Source organism: Sycon ciliatum, chromosome 11, assembly GCF_964019385.1.
Source record: "Sycon ciliatum chromosome 11, ocSycCili1.1, whole genome shotgun sequence".
Classification (NCBI taxonomy): domain Eukaryota; kingdom Metazoa; phylum Porifera; class Calcarea; order Leucosolenida; family Sycettidae; genus Sycon; species Sycon ciliatum.
Window position 1 is genome coordinate 8,899,146 of NC_088653.1, and position 16,644 is coordinate 8,915,789.

The following is a 16,644-nucleotide window of genomic DNA, read 5'->3' on the forward strand; positions in this document are numbered from 1 at the left end:
CACATTGGGGACTCTGCCCATGTGCTGTAAGCTCACTCGGATCATCATCACCACGTGTGACCACCATGACTTGGTGTGGCTCTGCTGGTGCTGCTGTTCCCGCTGCTGGTGAATCAGGTATAGAACAGTGCATGCTCCAGTGGTTCTCGGTTCTAGTCTTCGTGTACTGAGTGAGTGTATGCAAGCCCGGCGGCAGCCGGCAGCAGGGCATGTGCCGTGCACTGATTTGTAGGCTAGTACCGGTGCTAGCAGTGGCAGTGCATGCGACCCATGCACCACCGTACAGCTACCGGTAGCTAGCATGGCATTGGACGGATTTAGTTGGCGACGGCTGTAGTGCTGTAAGTGCTGTAAGTGCGCCCGATTCTCGGGGTCACGACACATGCACTACAGTCAACTTGGCTAATAACAACAACTGCGGATATAACGACAATTCGCGAATAACGACAGAATTTCCATGCCCAGAGCAAAGTCCCATCCAACTGCAATACATATAATGAGACTTCGGGTATAAGGACACTTGGCCAATAAGGACACTTTTCTGACGCCCCGCCGCCGAGTGTCCTTATTGGCCAAGTTTACTGTAGTACTAGTACCGTCAAGTACCGCCAGAGCGCCCCGTCTCGCGAGAGCGCCCCGTCTCGCGAGAGCGCCCCGTCTTGCGAGAGCGCCCCGTCTCGCGAGAGCGACCCGTCTCGCGAGAGCGCCCCGTCTCGCGAGAGCGCCCCGTCTTGCGAGAGCGCCCCGTCTCGCGAGAGCGACCCGTCTCGCGAGAGCGCCCCGTCTCGCGAGAGCGCCCCGTCTCGCGAGAGCGCCCCGTCTCGCGAGAGCGCCCCGTCTCGGGAGAGCGACCCGTCTCGCGAGAGCGCCCCGTCTCGCGAGAGCGACCCGTCTCGCGAGAGCGACCCGTCTCGCGAGAGCGCCCCGTCTCGCGAGAGCGCCCCGTCTCGCGAGAGCGCCCCGTCTCGCGAGAGCGCTCCGTCTCGCGAGAGCGCCCCGTCTCGCGAGAGCGCCCCGTCTTGCGAGAGCGCCCCGTCTCGCGAGAGCGACCCGTCTCGCGAGAGCGCCCCGTCTCGCGAGAGCGCCCCGTCTTGCGAGAGCGCCCCGTCTCGCGAGAGCGACCCGTCTCGCGAGAGCGCCCCGTCTCGCGAGAGCGCCCCGTCTCGCGAGAGCGCCCCGTCTCGCGAGAGCGCCCCGTCTCGGGAGAGCGACCCGTCTCGCGAGAGCGCCCCGTCTCGCGAGAGCGACCCGTCTCGCGAGAGCGACCCGTCTCGCGAGAGCGCCCCGTCTCGCGAGAGCGCCCCGTCTCGCGAGAGCGCCCCGTCTCGCGAGAGCGCCCCGTCTCGCGAGAGCGACCCGTCTCGCGAGAGCGCCCCGTCTCGCGAGAGCGACCCGTCTCGCGAGAGCGACCCGTCTCGCGAGAGCGCCCCGTCTCGCGAGAGCGCCCCGTCTCGCGAGAGCGCCCCGTCTCGCGAGAGCGACCCGTCTCGCGAGAGCGCCCCGTCTCGCGAGAGCGACCCGTCTCGCAAGAGCGCCCCGTCTCGCGAGAGCGCCCCGTCTCGCGAGAGCGCCCCGTCTCGCTAGAGCGCCCCGTCTCGCGAGAGCGCCCCACCTTGATTTTACAGGCAAGGGAAGAAAACCGTATGGCAGAATGCTGCTAAGTGTGTACGTTGTGAGAACCTTAGTGTACCAAGGTCACACTTGTACCAAGGTAACACTTGTACCAAGGTAACACTTGTACCAAGGTAACACTTGTACCAAGGTAACACTTGTACCAAGGTAACACTTGTACCAAGGTAACACTTGTACCAAGGTCACACTTGTACCAAGGTCACACTTGTACCAAGGTAACACTTGTATCAAGGTCACACTTGTACCAAGGTAACACTTGTACCAAGGTAACACTTGTACCAAGGTAACACTTGTATCAAGGTCACACTTGTATCAAGGTAACACTTGTACCAAGGTAACACTTGTACCAAGGTAACACTTGTACCAAAGTCACACTTGTACCAAGGTAACACTTGTACCAAGGTCACACTTGTACCAAGGTAACACTTGTACCAAGGTAACACTTGTACCAAGGTAACACTTGTACCAAGGTAACACTTGTACCAAGGTCACACTTGTACCAAGGTAACACTTGTACCAAGGTAACACTTGTATCAAGGTCACACTTGTACCAAGGTAACACTTGTACCAAGGTAACACTTGTACCAAGGTAACACTTGTATCAAGGTCACACTTGTATCAAGGTAACACTTGTACCAAGGTCACACTTGTACCAAGGTAACACTTGTATCAAGGTCACACTTGTATCAAGGTAACACTTGTACCAAGGTAACACTTGTACCAAGGTAACACTTGTACCAAGGTAACACTTGTACCAAGGTAACACTTGTACCAAGGTAACACTTGTACCAAGGTAACACTTGTACCAAGGTAACACTTGTACCAAGGTAACACTTGTACCAAGGTAACACTTGTACCAAGGTAACACTTGTACCAAGGTCACACTTGTATCAAGGTAACACTTGTAACAAGGTAACACTTGTACCAAGGTAACACTTGTATCAAGGTCACACTTGTACCAAGGTAACACTTGTACCAAGGTAACACTTGGCATGTTTTTATGTGGAGCTCGCATCCGCCCGAATGTAAGCTGGGTACGGATTGACTGCACAACGTGAAATGTGTGTACAAGGTCCGTGTCGTATGACCTACCGACAGGAAACCACCTCCAGAAGACGGCCATGAAAGGACGAGATGGTGGGGCGCTCTGGCGGTACTTTACAGTGCTGGTAGTCTACATACATACATACATGCATACATACATACATACATACATACATACATACATACATACATACATACATACATACATACATGCATGCATGCATAATCGAATCCGTCTCAGAGTTACAACCAACCTGAACGTCCTCCGCTGAGTCTGCTATGCATGCATGCATACATACATACATACATACATACATACATACATACATACATACATACATACATGCATGCCGACTGCAGTACGGTACGCACAAGAATCCTAATTGATTCGCGTGCCATGCCAAACAGTGTGCAAAATGAATTTTTGGATCTGGAAAGTTGGTTTAGCGAAATATTTGCGCTACCGAACCGTTGATTTTGGGAAATACCGAAAATTCCCGGTTTTAGAGTATGAATTTTAGACAGCTGTTAAACATGTGTATGCATGTGTTTGTGCATGCATGGACATTTGTGTGTGTGTGTGTGTGTGTGTGTGTGTGTGTGTGTGTGTGTGTGTGCGCGCGTGCGTGCGTGCGTGTGTGTGCACGTATGCATATGATTCGTGTGGCGTAGGATTTTGAAAACTACATCCTGGAGCTGATTCCCACTCTTCCTCAGGTAGGTGCTAAATACAGTGTGACACAGGGTGGGGGGGGGGAGGAGAGAGAGAGAGAGAGAGAGAGAGAGAGAGAGAGAGAGAGAGAGAGAGAGAGAGAGAGAGAGAGAGAGAGAGAGAGAGAGGAGAGAGAGAGAGAGAGACCCAGGTGTTAGCTGTGGATATTCTCCGAAACTTTATTACTCTGGGTGGGCAAGGGAGGCAGATAACAGACAACCGAATAAACGAGATCTGGGACTGTACGAGTTTTGCGTTGTTGTACGCCGAGGTGTTATTGTGAGGTGGTATTGTGAGCCTTCAGTAAAGGTAACACCGAGGACCGTAAAATCTGTTATTTGCACCTGAGGTCCAGTCTAGAGTATTGCCAACCCTCAGGAGACCCATGTGGAATTTGGAACCTGCTGGAGAGGCCGAAGGGCTACGAGAGAAAGGAAATCAGCACCGCCCCTCACTATGCGCAGCTCATTGAAATAAAAGGTTTCCGATATGTGCTTGTGTGTGTGTGTGTGTGTGTGTGTGTGCGTGCGTGCGTGTGTGTGTGTGTGTGTTTGTGTTTGTATATGTGCGTATTTCTATATCTCTCTCTCTCAGTTGAATGGCCTGGAAGACTCGTTCTATTCATTCTTCGTCTGCACCGCCGTGCGCAAGTTCTTCTTCTTCCTTGACCCGCTGAGGACAGGTGTGTGTGTGTGTGTGTGTGTGTGTGTGTGTTTCTATCTGTTTGTCTGTCTCTGTGTCTGTCTCTCTGTCCACCTCTGTCTGTCTCTCTGTCCGTCGTCGCTCACTCACTAACTCACTCTCTTCTTTCTTTGTTGTCATGTTTATAGAAATTTAAAACTACTTTGCAGTACTTACGTGTTTGTGTAATACAGTACAGTGTAGTTACTTTACACTGGTTGTGTTATACAGTACAGTGTAGTTACTTTACACTGGTTGTGGTATACAGTACAGTGTAGTTACTTTACACTGGTTGTGTTATACAGTACAGTGTAGTTACTTTACACTGGTTGTGGTATACAGTACAGTGTAGTTACTATACACTGGTTGTGGTATACAGTACAGTGTAGTTACTTTACACTGGTTGTGGTATACAGTACAGTGTAGTTACTTTACACTGGTTGTGTTATACAGCACAGTGTAGTTACTTTACACTGGTTGTGTTATACAGTACAGTGTAGTTACTTTACACTGGTTGTGTTATACAGTACAGTATAGTTACTTTACACTGGTTGTGTTATACAGTACAGTGTAGTTACTTTACACTGGTTGTGGTATACAGTACAGTGTGGTTACTTTACACTGGTTGTGTTATACAGTACAGTGTAGTTACTTTACACTGGTTGTGGTATACAGTACAGTATAGTTACTTTACACTGGTTGTGTTATACAGTACAGTGTAGTTACTTTACACTGGTTGTGGTATACAGTACAGTGTAGTTACTTTACACTGGTTGTGTTATACAGTACAGTGTAGTTACTTTACACTGGTTGTGTTATACAGTACAGTGTAGTTACTTTACACTGGTTGTGGTATACAGTACAGTGTAGTTACTTTACACTGGTTGTGTTATACAGTACAGTGTAGTTACTTTACACTGGTTGTGGTATACAGTACAGTGTAGTTACTTTACACTGGTTGTGGTATACAGTACAGTGTAGTTACTTTACACTGGTTGTGTTATACAGTACAGTGTAGTTACTTTACACTGGTTGTGTTATACAGTACAGTATAGTTACTTTACACTGGTTGTGTTATACAGTACAGTGTAGTTACTATACACTGGTTGTGGTATACAGTACAGTGTAGTTACTTTACAGTCCGGCAGCATTTGTGCTCCGGATATTCTGCTGGATTAGGTAGGGTGCTGGACTAACAAATCTGATTTACTGCTGCAATGTGCACGAAGAGGACGTTTTCGGCGACTGAAAATTGTGCTCGTTTATAGAGGGTGCTGGTTTATAAAGTGCTGGAGGGGAGAGGGACGGCTTTTGTTACTTTATTTATTTTATTTTATATATTTATTTACTAAGGCCACAGCTTTCAATCATGACATGCAGAGCAGCGGTGCAGCATCGCAGGCATGAATCGTGGACGTGGTGACGGGGTCTGATGTGCTCCACCGACCTAGGGTCTCGGCTTCACTGCACAGCAAACGCGTCTTGCCGGTCTTGCGGTTGTTCCTGTGGCACGTACTCGGTATACATATTGATAAACAAGCCAATTCGTGTATGCTCCAACCACACGCATGCACACGATGACTAACTTTAACTGAATTCTGTCTTTGTGTGTGTGTGTGTGTCTGCAGGCAAGGTGAAGGTGCAAGACATCATGTCCTGCAAGTTTCTTGACGAGCTACTTCAGGTGTGCTTCTGTGTGTGTGTGTGTGTTTTTCTCTCTCGACAAAATCCATTTATCTCCAGACACTGGGGTGAATAATGGAGTGTGGTGGTGGGGCCCATTGTGTGTGTGTATATGTGTGTGTGTGCATGCGCATGTGTGGGTGTGTGTGTGTGTGTGTGTGTATGTGTGTGTGTGTGTGTGTGTGTGTGTGTGTCAGGGCTGCCACTTGCTCCGATTTTTCGGAAATCGTCGGATTTTTGATCGCTTGTCCGACAAACCGACCGATTTTGTTCCCAAAGCGGGACAACTGATTATTTTATTTTGAGCGCTTTTTAGTCCAGTTGGCCATTAATTCCGCATTTCCAGGTCGCGTTTGGCCGGTCTGCATAATTGACATGGTTGTAGTGCGTGTGCTGGACAGTTAAAAATGTGTTCTGGGGCCCCAACAGCAAGCCATTTTCCTAAAAAATTCCATCGCGGGGCCCTGCCCCCTGAACCCCCGCCGGGGGATACCCCCGGACCCCCGGCAGATTTTTATCCCTCCAAGTGTGGCAGCCCTGGTGTGTGTGTGTGTGCGCGTGTGTGCGTGTTACGTGTTCGTACTTCAAAGTATATCTGTGCATGTGAGCACGTGTATGTAATTTGCGTGCTTATATGTGTGTACTATCTGTGTGTGCGTCTATTTGCGGTGCAGAGTCGTGTTCATTTGTCTCCCTCCCCCCCCCCCCCCCCCCCCCCACACCCACACGCACTCACTAACTACCCCGCTCACACATGGGCACGTCGGTGTGTTCCTTGTCGTTGGCGTGCATGTCTGTAGCTACGTGACGACAAGCTGACGGCCGACCAGCAACGTTGCAACTGGTTTTCAGCACCGCACGCTCTGAGGGTATACGGTAGGTTGTTCTGTGTAACACTTGTTGGCGTTGAGACGTATGTATCAATTTCGCACCGCCGTTAGGTTTTGCATGGCAAGTCCACTACAACCGTACACACTGTCATACCAACTCTGCATAAAAGATCATGAACTTTGTGACGTCATACTCTGTACTATAACGGGTTGTACCTGCCAAGTATGGGGTAACTTGCCCCGGCCCAAAGGTGACGGCCATCTTAGATACATACCTCCCATTGTAACCCTCAATCCACTTTGACTTTTTTTCTTCCTTTCCCTGTATACCGGGGATCCGTTTGGTCTCCGGGAATATTTTTCTGAGTATTCATGCGTTGCATTCATGCTGCTACCCACAGTCAACTGGGATTTTGTGGCCAGGCACAAGGGGTACATGGATGCGGCTAATGGAGGGGTTTGGATACTCCGTCTGCGTTTTTGTATCAGGCGTTCGATTTTCCCCGCCACGTTCCATGTTGTCACGGCTATTCGGAGGAAAACGTCACGTACACCACACTTTGGGCGTGGTGTGAAGAGCCAAACTCAGCATTAGGAAGTTTTGCTTGCGCCACATCGGGCGCTCTGCGCTGTGCTGTGCTGTGCTGTGCTGTGCTGTGCTGTGCTGTGCTGTGCGCTGTGCTGTGCTGTGCTGTACTGTGCTGTGCTGTGCTGTGAGGTCCCTAGCTGTGCAAACACTGGGACGTGAAGTGGCTCAGGGCTAGAAGCACACATTTCACAATTTTTGTATTATTTGTATTATTTATTTCAAGGATTCCCCAGAGGCCGTTTAGGCCTATCAAGGGGGTCTCCATTTCTGTACAGTTAGAATGAGAATATGAGAATACAAAGTGAGCAGGGAAGGAGAAATAACATTTTTGATTTCAGAGACCGGACTTCATTGAGCAGCACTGTCGTGGCGATAAATCGGCCGTGCAAAAAGAGGAAGCAATGGAAGTCCACATTATTTGTTGTCGTTGTTGTTCTCTGCTACTAGCAAGAGTCCATATCCCAAGAGTATGCAACTGTGATCTCTTTTCTATGGGCCAGATGCGCGGCGCGCTGCCTTCATTACATCATTCAGCTGCAGTCGGCGCACTGCGGAAAATCAAACACCGCACTTTCCCTCTGGTTTCAAATGAACTTTCGTACGCAACTGGAGTTCACGCGCCAGACTTCAGAGATCGCGTAGGTACTGGAACGAATCGAGCAAAAACGGATGGGCTCGTACGAGAAATTGTGAGTTTGAATGCATGCTTTCAGAGCGTGATGAAGGCAAGTTACGTAATGAGGGCAGCGCGCCGCGCACTGGGCCATAACCACAGTTGCATACTCTTGTTTATGCATTCTTGCTACTAGTATTCTCTATGTGGGCATGCGTAGGCACTTTCATGAAAAAACGAGAAAAGTGCGATCACGCCAGGATTCGAACCTGGAATCTCCTGATTCGTAGTCAGGCGCCTTGTCCATTGGGCCACGAGACCGTCTACAGTTTCACAAACCCATATGTGCAGGACAACATTATTATTGGACGTGTTCTATTTCACGTTCTGGGCCCGCAGGTTTGAAAATTCGTTGCTTGTTCGACCCTCGTTTTATCCAGTCCAGCTCTAGGCATTAGGAGTTCAGTGATTTATTGAGCACTCTCATGTTGGGTAGTGCCTTTGCTGTTTGCATTACGCAGAGCTCACTGACTTGTCAGTTTGAGCACTCTGGCAAGGTACGTTCGGGCCTGATTGGAAATGTTTATTTTCATTGCTATCAGGTTCGGCCTCATTTCCTCTGTGCTGCGCTGATGAGTTCACAAAGAACGAAACAGCATGCTGTCCGCAGATTGAGTGATTTATTTTTATATTTATTTTTATTTTTTTCTAAGTCCACTTATCTTCACTAGTTTGAGGGAAAGAGACAAACGGGAAAAGTCTGAAGAAAAAATTGACTGTCACCACCAGGACTGGAACCAGGGACCCTGGCTTGTAGCTAGCGATGCTCTAACCACTGAGCTATGGTGTAGTCAGGACACTTATGGTCCCGAATAAATGCAGAAAGTGGTGGCGGGGCCCTGCTGTTCAGCCGACCTTGGTGGTGTCGACGTCTGCACAGACAAAGCACGGCAAGAAAGATAGGGAATGACGTGATGGACATACTAGTTGTATACCTGAGTAGTAGTAGTCATGTGTGTGTTTGTCATGTGTGTGTTTGTCATGTGTGTGTTTGTCATGTTGTGTCTGTTCATGTGTGTGTTTGTCGTGTTGTGTGTTTGTCGTGTTGTGTGTTCATGTGTTTGAATTGTTCTTGTCTGGTCTGTTGTGTTTGTCTCGTGTTCACGCTCCCAGGTCAGTACTTGGCATTGGACCTCGACCACAACGGCATGCTCAGCAAGCAAGAGCTGATGGGGTGAGCTATCTGTGGGTGTGTGTGTGGGGGGGGAGGGGGGAAGGGGGGGTTGCTTGTGTACTAGTACTCCCATCATTGATATGTTTACTCTTGTCACTGCTGTATTTACTCCCGTCGCTGATACGAGAGGTACCTGGTTCAAGTCCTGCCTGGGAGCGGTTTTTCCAGCCGTGCTGCTAGCCACGGTCAACTGGGAACTTGTGGCCAGGCACAAGGGGTACATGGATGCGGCTAATGGGGTTTCTCGGCACTTGTGCCAGTGGTTGTGAGGCGTATCCACTCACCCCCACCGTTAGGCGCTGCATCTGCCGCTAGGGTTTACCGGGTGTTAGCGGCCGTCGTGAGTTCCCTTCGGGAACGGACACGATAATTTACTTCCTTACTGCTGTGTTTACTAATGTGTCTGGTGCATAGCTCGTGTATAGTCAGCGTAGTCCGTCCACCTCACCAGCAAATGACCGTCATAGGTACTAACATAGTCAAAATAGTCAAAATACCGACAGTGGCTGTATAGTTGCCCGTGGCACATGATCACCACGCTACAGATGTGCTCTGGTGCAAAGTCACCACACCGGCGATATACGGGCTAGACCTCTGTGTATGTGTGTGTGTGCGTGCGTGTGTGTGCGTGCGTGTGTGTGTGTTTGTGTGTGTGTGTGTGTGTGTGTGTGTGTGTGTGTGTGTGTGTGTGTGTCCCATATGGTGCAGTGGTATGTGCAGCGATTTCCAATCGATAGGCTGCGGGTTCGATTCCCGACGATTATGGTCACACACGTCTTTCTTCTCTTTCTCAGACTCTTCCTGACTTTTCTTTCATTCTCCTGGGTGGTTACCAACAGCCAGTGCATGCCGGAGTATGTGGTGTGATGTGTGTGTGGGAAAAAAAGAAAAAAAAGAAAAAAGAAAAAGACCAAAAATAGGGATTCACTGGCCAGAAAAAGTCACTTCAAATAGCTGTATGGTGTAGACCAGGCTGAATAGTGACGGTCAATTCTTCAGCCTTGCAAGCTGTTGAATGGTGCAATCCCAGCACAAGTTGCTATGGCTTCTGCCGTAGCATTGCTATCATCGCCTCCGGCGATGGGCGTCAAAGGTCAAGGTCAAGGTGTGTGTGTGTGTGTGTGTGTGTGTGTGTGTGTGTGTGTGTGTGTGTGCGTGCGTGCATGCATGTGTGTGTGTGTGTGTGTAATGTGTGATGTGTTTGCTGCTGCTGCCGTGTGCTGTGTTCCTGTTCAGGTACGGGACTGGGACGCTGAGTCCCGTGTTTGTAGACCGTGTGTTTGACGAGTGTCTGACCTACGAAGGAGAGATGGTGAGTGTGGCGGTGACGTGTCGTCGTTTGTGATCAGGTACTAGTAATGAAACTCTACCCAGTGCTGTTGACAGCTAGCTGTTTCGGCCATCTATTGTCGGCCTCATCAGTACAGCTACGGGCTTTTTAGAGTCTTTGTGTGTGTGTGTGGGGGGGGGGGGGGGGGAGGGGTGTTGTTACTTTATTTTACTTCACCAGAAAAACAGGCAGTAGAATGCCTTCTCACTAGACCAGGTCAAAAATAGAGCAGGGTTTAGACATCTCCCACAGGGGCGTCACCCGTGATGGGCACGGGGGGCACGTGCACCCCCATAAAAAATTCGACCTTGGTTTTTTTGCGAACTCCTGGTTTTGAAAAGTGTAGTGCTGGTAGAATCTACTAATAAACTGCATGCACTAAAACTAGTTGTACTGCGCTGCTGCCGCGATCGCGTGACGCGGCGTGAGTGCATGTAGCGAGTGCATGTACATGACCAGTACGACTCGTACACTAGCTACACTAGTTACACTGAAATGGCACCAAATGCCTGAAAATGCTTGCAATTGCCTTCAATTTTTGAAATTTTTTCCTGGGGGAGGATAATGAAGAATTCTTGTCCCCGATCGATCGTAGCATCTTCTTGGCTTGGTGCAGAATCAAAAAGTCTTTCATTGTAGGTACACTGAAATGGCACCAAATGCCCGGAAATGCTTGCAATTGGTTTCAATTTTTGAATTTTTTCCCCGGGGAAGGCCCCCGTACCCCATGGCCACCCCACCTCCAAAGTCCGTGCGACGGGCCTGCTATCAGCGAACTTTTTCGTGTTTTCCTGTGCAAAATTCCTGTGCACCCCCCTGTGAAGGGGTCCGGTGACGCCCCTGTCCCAGAACTTGTACTTGCTTCAGCTTGTCCAACACGTGGTCTGCACTACCACACTTCATGTCCACAATTCGGCAGTTCGTGCCACTTGGTAGCTGGTGAACTTGAAGCCAGCCTTACTTGTGCCATCATCTCTGTTGGAGAGTGGTGCTAGATGTTTCCTTCAGGTACTCGCCAACTTGCATTGAACTGATTTGCTTGAGCTCGTGACATGCATTTTGCAGAGCAGCCCGTCGGCACTTGGAATGGGATCTGCTGATTTACCGACCATTTTCAGTACTGTTCGGATAACTGGGACCGACATGCCTTGCTCCCACTTTCATCGCCAGTAACTGTTAAGCCTAGACTGCACTCCCTCACAGCGTATCGATATTTCTCACCATCCACCGTCTGCACATCTGTGTCACAGTCTTCCATTTCTTCATGCGCATCCATCAGGCCAGCCGCAAGAGAAGAAATCTTGCTCCGAACTCCCTACTCCTTGCTCTTCTTTCATTCTCCTCGGCCTTCTTTCATTCTCCTGGGCCTTCTTTCATTCTCCTGGGCCATGGGTGGCTATCAGCAGCCAGTACATTTTTCGGAGTAGGTGATGTGGCGTGTGTGTTAAAAAAGAAAGATTGAAACAAGAGTGAAAAAAAGAAATATAAAAAAGAAAATATGGATTCATCGGCCAGAAAAAAAGCCACTTCAACCATCTGTGTGGTATAGACCGGGCTGAATAGTGGCGGTCAATTCATCAGCCTTGCAAGCTGTTGAATGGTGCAATCCCAGAACAAGTTTGCTACTCGCTATCGTTGCTTTAGCAATGGGCATGTGGAAGTGGAAGTGAAATTGTGTGTGTGTGTGTATGTGTGTGTGTGTGTGTGTGTGTGTGTGTGTGTATGTGTGTGTGTGTGTGTGTGTGTGTGTGTGTGTGCGTGTGCGCACGTGTATCTGTTGACGATATAGGATTATAAAGGTTATCTGGATTTCGTACTGGCTATGGAGAACAGGAAGGAACCGCAAGCATTGCACTTTTTTGTGCGTCTACTGGATGTGCAGGTTAGACAGAGAGAGAGAGAGAGAGAGAGAGAGAGAGAGAGAGAGAGAGAGAGAGAGAGAGAGAGAGAGAGAGAGAGAGAGAGAGAGAGAGAGAGAGAGAGAGAGAGAGAGAGAGAGAGAGAGAGAGAGAGAGAGAGAGAGAGAGAGAGAGAGAGAGAGAGAGAGAGAGAGAGAGAGAGAGAGAGAGAGAGAGAGAGAGAGAGAGAGAGAGAGAGATGTGTGCACATACATGTACACATACACACACACACGCACGCACGCACGCACAAGACACAGCCATGAGGGCGCTATTGATTGCCGACTTTTGCTACCCCTGCTGCTGCTGCTGGTTATGGTGGTGGTGTTGGCAATGGTGCTGCTTCTCGTGTTGTTCTAGTAGTTGGCATTTTTCACTTCTTTCGTGTCGTATCCATTTGGTCATTTCCGTGCCGTGTGTAATGGGGGTGCTAGTTTGTGAATCTGCTCGTGTATGTGCATCAGTTTGTGTGTTCATTCATGTGTGTTGGCTTGTGTGTGTGTGTGTGTGTGTGTGTGTGTGTGTGTGTGTGTGTGTGTGTATGCGTGTGTGTGTGTGCGTGTGCGTGTGTGTGTGTGTGTACAAGGTACCAGTGCATCTGGTGTCTGCTTCTGTCAAAGCAGCGTGCTGTCTATACTGGTTACCCCAGCAAGTGTAGGGTGTGCATAGGTAACTGTCTTGGCCGTTTTATGCCGATGTACTCCGTGTGGTGTAGACCAGGTGTGCATTGGTGGTCGATTCACATGCCTTCGCCAGTTGTGTGGATTAGACAGTTATCTGGCGCAAGTCTTGATCTGTCACATTCAGATCTTGTTCGCTATCGTTGCTATAAGAGAAAATCTGTGGATGCACATCCAGTGCATTTGCAGATTTGCGTTCTTCTCTTGCGACGGGCGCATACATGGTACATGGTGTGTGTGTGTGTGTGTGTGTGTGTGTGTGTGTGTGTGTGTGTGTGTGTGTGTGTGTGTGTGTGTGTGTGTGTGTGTGTGTGCGCGCGCGTGCGTGTGCGTGTTTCTGTGTGTAATGGTGACTTTACAGAATCTCGGATACATTGACATGTTCTCAGTCTACTATTTCTTCAAGGTGAGTTGCCCTGCTGCTGTGGCTGCTCCTGTTGCCTCTGTGGCTGCTGCTGCTGTTGTTGTTGCTGCTGCTGCTGCCTCTGTGGCTGCTGCTGCTGTTGTTGTCGCTGCTTTCATTGCTGTTGTTACTGATCCTTCGGCTTATGGTAGTGTTCTCGCTGGCTTGGTTGCTGCTGCTGCTGCTGGTACTGCTACTGCTACTTTGCTGATGCTGCTGCTGCTGTTGCTGTTTCTCTTCTTGTATCTTGTGTTGCTGAATGACTACCTGTACAGGACATACAGCGTATGTTGGAAGCGCATGGCCAGCCAATGGTTCAGTTTGAAGACGTGAAGGTACGTCTCTCCTGCACACAGTCACGTGTATGGTCATAGTAACCAGAGTTACAGTACTGTCGTCAATGACTCATTTGTTCACGATGAAGCTGTGTGTAGCATCCATCAGGATTTCAGTTCTCCAAATTTGAATAAAATGGCAGCATTGAGGAAGAAGCACACGATTGACGGACCGACCCCTCTGGGAGTTACCCGATTGGCGGACCGACCCCTCTGGGAGTGACCCGATTGACCGACCGACTACTCCGGCAGTGACCTGATTGACGGACCGACCCCTCTGGGAGTCACCCGATTGACCGACGAGCCCCTCCGGGAGTTACCCGATTGACCGACCCACCCCTCCGGGAGTGACCCGGTTGACCAACCGACCCATCTGGGAGTGACCCGGTTGACCAACAGACCCCTCTGGGAGTGACCCGATTGACCGACCGGCCCCTCTGGGAGTGACCCGGTTGACTAACAACCCCTCTGGGAGTGACCCGATTGACCGACCTACCCCTCTGGGAGTGACCCGATTGACCGACCGACCCCTCTGGGAGTGACTCGATTGACCGACTGGCCCCTCTGGCGCGGGACTGACCCGATCATACATGTCAACCGTCCAGGGTTTCTCGGGACAGTCCAGGGAATAGGGCGTTTGTCCCGAGGTCCAGGGATGTCCTGCGAAAGTACTGGGATTGAGATGGAACTTGAAATCAATGTTTCTTCTCCTATTTATGACGCCTTTTCAGTGTTTCCTCGAACTAGCTCGTTGTAAGCACACACAGCACGTAGTAGCATGTAGTAGAGAAAACAAACCCATGTGGAACTGCAATGAATCGCCGGTATACCGGTGATCAACAGACAATTTACTGGTCCGGTTGCAGCTCCATGCAATCACATCCTTTGTGGTGACTTCAACACTGACTTGCCACTTCAGCGCCACCGTTTCAGCGCGATACATTTCAGCGCCAGTACTTCAGCGCATGATTTCACAGCGCCAGCTTCTTCAGCTCCATGACTATCAGCGCGGTAAAGTACAGCGCCAGCAAAAAGTAAGGCGCAATAATTTACAGCGCGAAGAAGTACAGGGCGAAGAAGTTCAGCACGAAGAAGTTCAGCGCGGTAGAGTCCAGCGTGACGCAGTAGAGTGCGAAGTCAATACTTGTACAGTCATAGTCGTTACAGACCATGTTCATACATACATTGTATAATAAAATGGCGCTGAGAAACATGGCGCTTAGATCTGTGGCAGTGAGATCTGTCGCTCTGAGAAAGGTCGCGCTGAAGTATTTGGCGCTGAACTATATGACGCTGATTTATGTGGTGCTGAGGTATTCGGCACTGATCTGCTGGCGCTGAAGTATACGAGGCTGAAATATGTGGTGCTGTAAAATTCAGCGCTTAGGTTCACGGCGCTGAAACACCGTGGGCTGGGGGATCTTGGAGTTGCACACTCTTGGTTATGTACTCTTTATAGTAGTGAGGAATGAGGACAATAGGTAGCTGGTCGTGAGAGAAGCAGAATGAGAGATAACATGTAGTGAGGAGGGAGGGAAGATGCTAGTGAGGCACTGGTCTGCACCATAACGTTTCATAGGGCATCGGTGGTTGTTTGCCAGTTCAGGTGCGGCAGATACTTGTTTCACTTTTCCTTGAAAGACTGGAGCTGTGTGGGTTGCAGCCCTGCAGGTAGGACGGCCGCTGGTAAGCTGTTCCACAAGGGTATAATGCAGTCTGGGTAAGAAACCCGGAGGCTGCTATGAGTGCTTTCCCCGGTTTAGGAGCCGCATCTGACGCCTGATCACGAGGTGGTGGCGTCCCACGGAAGCAGAAAGGTGGTTCTTGACACGCCCTGCACGCGAACCCGTGCAATTTTGTTTTCACCGCTGGCTGGTTAGCGCTGCTACCTATAAGCGAGAACGCTCTGATCATTTCAAAGGATCATTCGGGGAAGTGAACTGCCTGAAAAGAGAAAAACATGCCAGACCCACCAGGACTTGAACCCGGGACGTTGCTTGTCATGAGCAATGCTATTTTGCTTTTTTGTTTTTTTTCCAGGATGAGATCTTTGATATGGTCAAGCCGGTGGATTCGCTCAAAATTTCACTGGAAGATCTGCTAAGATGGTGAGAAGCTCAAAGGAGAGGCTGCAGTGGCTGATCCTGGGGTGCCACAAAGAGCCCCCCCCCCCCCCCGGAATTACGCGATTCAAGTAACATCATGGAATACAATCTGAGCTGTACTTCAAGTAGTCAAACAATATATTTCCAGGTACAGGTCGACCCCCGTTAATACGAGTCCGGTTAGTACATAAACCCCGTTAGTACATAAGAAATCTCAAGTCCTGGACGAAACGTGGTCACTTCCATTCAAATTTTGTCGGTTAGTACATAATTCGTTAGTACATAAACCCCGTTAGTACATAACATTTCTCCGTACCCGCATGCCACCTACCTCAATAATACATAATTATTTTGTTGGTCTTTCGGCCTTCCAGTGGAAGCACATTGTGTTCTAGTTTCTACTTGTGGACGCAATTAGCTCAGAAATCAGAGCGCACATCACAAGCCGAGAAAGCTCTGTTTTTTTTCCGAGTGACTGTACAGGCGCGGCTGGGCATGTATCATGTAAACTGTAGAATCTTCGCTGACTGTGACCGTTATAACATAATTATTGTTATGTTATATTGAGGGAATCAAGAATATCTCGCTCCCTGGTCATGGTAGCAAGAAACACTCAGAAAAGTTGAAAAAAGGGAAAAATTCTGGTACACAAGCAAGTTATGTACACTTTCGTTTAGTACATAAACCCCGTTAATACATACAAGTAACATTTGTCAAGTCCCAGAGATTATGTATTAACGAGGGACGGCCTGTATATCCAGGTACTGCTAGGCGATTCCAGGTGTTTTCCAGGTAATTCCAGGCATTTCCCAGTTGTTACCAGGTATTCCCAGGTGTTTCCCAGGTGTTCACGAGTGTTTCCCAAGTATTTCCCT

At 49.4% G+C, this 16,644-nt stretch overlaps 1 protein-coding gene and 1 non-coding gene across 5 annotated transcripts in view; one reads left to right on the forward strand and one right to left on the reverse strand.

Annotated features, from left to right (window-relative positions):
- The window catches only part of LOC135827588 (serine/threonine-protein phosphatase 2A regulatory subunit B'' subunit gamma-like), a 33,840-nt gene that overhangs the window by 15,640 nt on the left and 1,556 nt on the right, over positions 1–16,644 (forward strand). For 3 of the 4 annotated variants that reach the window (XM_065340056.1, XM_065340055.1, XM_065340057.1), the window contains 10 exons: positions 3,349–3,393; positions 3,983–4,070; positions 5,698–5,753; positions 6,553–6,628; positions 8,958–9,018; positions 10,255–10,330; positions 12,138–12,230; positions 13,288–13,332; positions 13,605–13,664; positions 15,705–15,772. In XM_065340056.1, the coding sequence (XP_065196128.1) occupies positions 3,349–3,393; positions 3,983–4,070; positions 5,698–5,753; positions 6,553–6,628; positions 8,958–9,018; positions 10,255–10,330; positions 12,138–12,230; positions 13,288–13,332; positions 13,605–13,664; positions 15,705–15,772 (668 nt within the window). Of the gene's footprint in view, positions 1–3,348; positions 3,394–3,982; positions 4,071–5,697; positions 5,754–6,552; positions 6,629–8,957; positions 9,019–10,254; positions 10,331–12,137; positions 12,231–12,832; positions 12,901–13,287; positions 13,333–13,604; positions 13,665–15,704; positions 15,773–16,644 lie in introns of all 4 variants that reach the window. The other variant, XR_010555508.1, reaches the window with a different exon arrangement.
- On the reverse strand, positions 8,033–8,105 carry Trnar-acg (transfer RNA arginine (anticodon ACG)). Its single transcript has one exon. It is a non-coding gene; the product is annotated as a tRNA-Arg (tRNA).